This window comes from Frankliniella occidentalis, unplaced genomic scaffold, assembly GCF_000697945.3.
Source record: "Frankliniella occidentalis isolate FOCC.00 unplaced genomic scaffold, Focc_3.1 Scaffold50, whole genome shotgun sequence".
In the NCBI taxonomy this organism is placed as follows: Eukaryota; Metazoa; Arthropoda; class Insecta; order Thysanoptera; family Thripidae; genus Frankliniella; species Frankliniella occidentalis.
This window is the reverse complement of record NW_026267180.1, coordinates 72,616-77,791: the sequence shown is the minus strand read 5'-3', so window position 1 is coordinate 77,791 and position 5,176 is coordinate 72,616. Positions and strand designations below refer to the sequence as shown.

Sequence of the window (5,176 nt, the reverse complement as noted above, 5' to 3'; positions counted from 1 at the left end):
GCGTGCACGACATGAAAATTTTAATCGGCTGCGTGCGAGAGAGAGAGAGAGAGAGAGAGAGAGAGAGAGAGAGAGAGAGAGAGAGAGAACGCTGCCCTTGTCCGAGACGCGACATACATGTGTCACGCGCTTGTTATACCTATTTTTCCCTTTTTATTTTGTCCGCATTATTTGTGTCCCATTCATCTAGCGTTACCGCCGCAGCTGTTTCCTGCCGTGGTTTCGTGTCATTTCAAGAGTGGGACTTTTAAAATACGTTATGTTGTGTGTGTGTGTGTGTGTGTGTGTGTGTGCTTGTGCGCGCGCTGGCCGAGCCACTTCATGGAGCGCTCTATTTAAAATCCTGTAAATCATTTTGGTGTAATAGGAGCAATAACCACAACACACCGCGCTGTACCGCATCGCTCACATGTTTTTGCCAGTGAACTTACACGTGTTTTCTCTCTTGTGTTTCAGGCGCGTCGCCGTACAGCCTGGGCCCGCCCTCGCAGGGCACCCCCACCCCCATGATGTCTCCCGCGCCCGGCCAGGACTCGATGGGGTACTCCATGGGCATGAACGGAGACTACTCGTCCCCCATGTCCGGGTCGCAGGTGGGTGGCCCCGGATACTGGCCTGCCCCAACGCCTAGCCCCTAACACTTCCCCTCCCGCCCTCTCCCTCCTCCCCCTTCCCCTCTCGCCCTCCCCCGGGCCCCGGCGTGAAGCTCTCTCACGCTATGTGATACGCCTGAAGTATACGCCTTGTACATAGAGTATTGAAGTGTGACGCCGGCCGGCCAGCCCTCGCTCACGGTGCTGTTGTATTTTTTCTCTGTATACTAGAGAGTTTTTTAAAATGTTGTGAGTGCTATAGCGCCAGCCTGGCCGAGTTACGGACGTGACTCTCGTGGGTTAAACGGGGGACGCACTGAAAGTATTCGCAAAAATGATTATTTTGTTTCTGCTACTCTTTCAGTGACAATCTCTCCAAAGCGGGACGCAACTCGGTCGGGTTCGAGACGCCTGGTTTTTGATAAACCTGGGATCAAATTATTGTTTTATGGTCGTTATATTCTTCCACTCCATCGCAAACGTGCCTAGACCTTCGCCTTACTTGCGTGGGTTTCCCAATCGTATACGATGCGTTTTTTCCGTTTTGAATTTTCTCGCCGGTGTGTCTACCGGCGGCCCGTTGTTGTGTTTTGGGGAGAGGATCGTTTGTTTCGCACAGGGTAAGCCGTCTGTGTGTGTATGTAGCTTATGTATTTTTGTACGTCTTTTGCGGAAGTTTTTAACTCTCTTTTAAAATTGTTCCTTTTATTTACCGGGTGTCGTTTGCGATGGGGTTGTTTCTCTGCCCGTGGGTCTGCGCGTGGCACGGCCGGCCATCCTGCACAATCAGATTTTTAACTCATTTGTACCCACAGGCATTTTATTTAGGTGATGACTTTTTTTGTACAGACCTTTTAACTTATACGAAAAGAAACTACTGTGCATTTATTGTAACTTGATAAGGGTAATACGAGTATACCAAGAAAAAATGTTTTTACTGCATTTGAAATCGATTGAGAAACCAGAATCTTTAGCGGATGTTGTACATCCTAATTTAATTGATGTTTTTTATGAATTTACTAGTACGAAAACTTGATTGTATTAACGCATAAGGGTAATATGAGTATACCAATTCTTGTTTTTACATTGCCTGAATTGAAAAGTCTAAAGAGAATGGGGCGCACTGTGCACTTTAATTGACAGTGGGCATGAATGGGTTAAAGTGTGTAGTGTTTTGCATCAAAGCGCTTTTTGCGGTAGCACACACTATCATGTAAAGTACAAATATTTGATCTATTTAACTTTATTTTTATTAGAAACGAAAACATGAAAGTACGGTAAATAAAATTGTCCTTAAGTACGTACGGGCTGTTGGTCCCCCGGCATAATCACTTCAAGCTTGACCGCTAACCGCGTCGCAAATTTTTATCAAATTTTGTTGTTTTAAAAACAATGAAAGCATTTCGCTCGAAATGCTGTTTTATTTTGCTGTTTTTTGTTTTGTTTTATAAAATAACATGCGACTTGCCAGTGGTGAGTCCTGAAGTGAGGCCATTATGGTCACTTCTGCACAGTCATCGCCAGAGTTTTGCCACAGGATAAATTCACTGGGAAAACAAGTGTTTAATTTTGCACGTCGCAATTGATTTACAAGTTCTAGTATGGAAAGTTGAAACACATGTCGTGTCTAACTAAAAGTCGATAGGTGTGCAAAGACATTTCCGATTCGCATAGAAGCTGCACACCATTTTGTTCTACCTGGATCATGTTATGTGTAAATTCATGATGTGCACTCGTTGGTGTACAAATATTGCACATTTGTTTTACCAGTGCTGAGTTTTAGAAAAATTAGATTGAAGAGGACGCTGAAATTATGTGGGAATTTGCTCATTTTGTTATTGACTGCCAGTGGATCTGCGGCGGAGACCGTGCTGATGGCTGACAGCGGTGGCGATGCCGGTGGGGCCGCCCTCTTTTGTCCCTTTAAAGCTTTGGTTGGATACTGCAGGGGGAGCTCGGACCACCTCATATCATCCTTTGTTTTTTTTGTTTTGTTTAGGCATCACAATTTTATGTTGTTTTGTAGGTTAACATTTAATTTCCCCCCCTTTTTGTGTATTTTGGTTTTAGGTATGATATTTTTTTTAGGTTAACGCTTACGTTTACATTTTAAGAGTAAAATCTTGAGTATTGTAAAATTAAACTTCATAGATTTAAGTCTAGGTTTAGACCAAGTATACGGATAATTCTAAATAAATGACTACAAGAATTGTTATGTAAGCTTAGGATTTGTATGATTGTTGTGGTGGCCCTGTACTGACTCAGGGTTCCCTCTGTGTGGCAATGTACGCCTTTTTTTGTATTTCTGTGAGAGACAAAAATAAAGTTGTTTGACATTTGGCGGAATTTGTAGCACTAGTTGAGCCATAGGCTCCCCTTCCCGCATGGCAACTACACTAACTGCACATTAACATTGAGCCCATTTAGAGCACAGAGGAGTAGAGACTATCGCTTGGAATCAGACATTAGTTGTGATAGGACTTCACGCATGCCACCTGAACGGCTGTGTGTTGATGTTAGTTGAGCACAGACTTGACAGAAGGGAACGTTTTCTATATCATGCATACGAACCACGATTTCAAATAGACAGGACGTCATAATTGGCTATAAGCACTCACTATTGCTTTCATTTACTAACGAAAAATTTCAAAGATTTAAAAAAAAAACGTTTCGTTTGATTGAATATGACGGTGGGACTTGCTCGGCTTCGTTTAGCAATCCTTAACTCGCTTTATAACGCTGCTTTAACTTACGGCATGCAGAAAGAAAGTGGCCAAGAGTGAGAGAGCGAGCGTCTGGAGAGCCAAACTACCATTTTGTGTTTACAATAAGATATTGGAAGATTCGCAACTCTGACACGCCACGTGACTTTTCAACTTCCCTCTGGAGCTGTCTGTTTTTAGTAACCTGCCACTTTTAGGCGAGAAGCAACTGTTTAAAAATAATTAAACCCTAGGACTACTGTTTACGAGCTCAGCAGGGGGAAACGAAAGGTCATATTCGTGTCAACATAAGGGTCTGATGATGCGTCTAATGGCTTATGGGTGGTGTGTTTCAGCCCTCGTACGCTGACTCCGGCATGGGCTTCGACCCTATGCACCAGGTGAGCACAAACTCATCGACGAGTAGGATTAGCAATAATACCAAAATTATTCATTCTAGACATAATAGACCCGTGTTTGCACTAAACGTTCTTCGAAGAGAAACTTTTAGGTCGCTGCATCCTATAAGCGAATACATAGTCGTTTCATTGCGATTTGGTCTTAAAATCAGGGTGAAACGAGTAGGACACGAGTGCCTGCCCGTCCGCAGAAAGTGTACGTCGTGGATCGGACTGGGAGAAGGGGGTCTCTAGGGGACCGAGGGGCAGTCAGAGTGCCCCTCCCCCAGCCCCACGAACAATAGCGCGGTGATACGCTTGAAAGCTTCCATTCCGTACACTATACACTACATTATGCCTGAAAGAGGACCGGGGTGGGCGCCGCGCACACAAACACACGTCTCTGCTGAAAGCTAAAAGTCTCGTTGAAATTTTGTTCGTCTGACGTGTTTAACGATAATTGAATGCCTTCATAGAGGAGAGGATGAATTCAAACGATCCTTTAAAGCAATAAAGGATAAAGAATCTGAGTAAGAAAGCCGCGAAGGAGATAACCTTCCCGATCCATGTAAGTTACGAGTTAGACGTGAGTGCAAAATTTAATGTTTTGACCAGAATACAATAAACTGACAAAAATATTCCTTTCAAGCTAGAATACTTGTTGAAAAGATAACTTGGGACACGTCCAAAAGTACGTGCTTCTAAAAAGTGTTGTGTTGCAGTCCAAGCGTTGGTAAGCCTGCAAATAGGCGCAGCACTGTAGAACTACTGTACCCATCGAAAGTGAGCGCTAAGTAAATGGGCTATAAAACAAATCATAGAATACACCGATCACCGATCAGAAATGAACATCGCTTATGGGACCAAGGATCAGCCTTTTGGTCTATAACAATACCTAGTAACTACAATTAACTCTCCTCTATTTTTTAAAAAATTTTTTGCTATCGTTGTGACGTTCCCTTAGTATTTCTAAAAACGTTTTACATCCCATGTTTTTTTCAAGTGTCATCAGAATGAAAAGATTGTGACTAACATAGTCGCCAGCGGTCACCACTGCAGTGGAAGTACGCTAGTGTGGGATTGTGTTCCTTTGAAAACTGCTGAACTAAAGCGCACTTAAACTTCCCAAAAAATGTAACGTGATAACACTTAACTGTTCCCTTTAAAAGTTTCTAAGCAAGGGTATGTGTTTCTGTGTAGGTGACATCGTACTCTTTTCTTCAGATTCCACGCAGACTTTTATTTTATTTTTGTTCTATCCAGTCTCGGCTCTCTCGCCCCCCAGTTTCTCGACGCCGCGCACGTTGTGCTGGTATCATTCATACTGCGTGCGGCACGGTTTGGCGCCTTGCTTTTCTGACTGAGGGAGGGGGAAGGGGTTGTTGTTGGGCCTTGAAAGGCCCCGCCCGGGGCGAAGCATTATGTGCCAAGTCAACCAAGCGGCCAGGGCCGGCTCCGGAGAAAGAGGGAAGAGAGGGGGGGG

At 44.0% G+C, this 5,176-nt stretch overlaps 1 protein-coding gene across 1 annotated transcript in view; it reads left to right on the top strand.

Annotated features, from left to right (window-relative positions):
* The window catches only part of LOC113210011 (homeobox protein extradenticle-like), a gene marked incomplete in the record, with an annotated part of 156,880 nt that overhangs the window by 123,782 nt on the left and 27,922 nt on the right, over positions 1-5,176 (top strand). Inside the window, 2 exon segments of the mRNA XM_052267304.1 lie at positions 457-593; positions 3,652-3,696. Coding sequence (XP_052123264.1) covers positions 457-593; positions 3,652-3,696 — 182 coding nt within the window.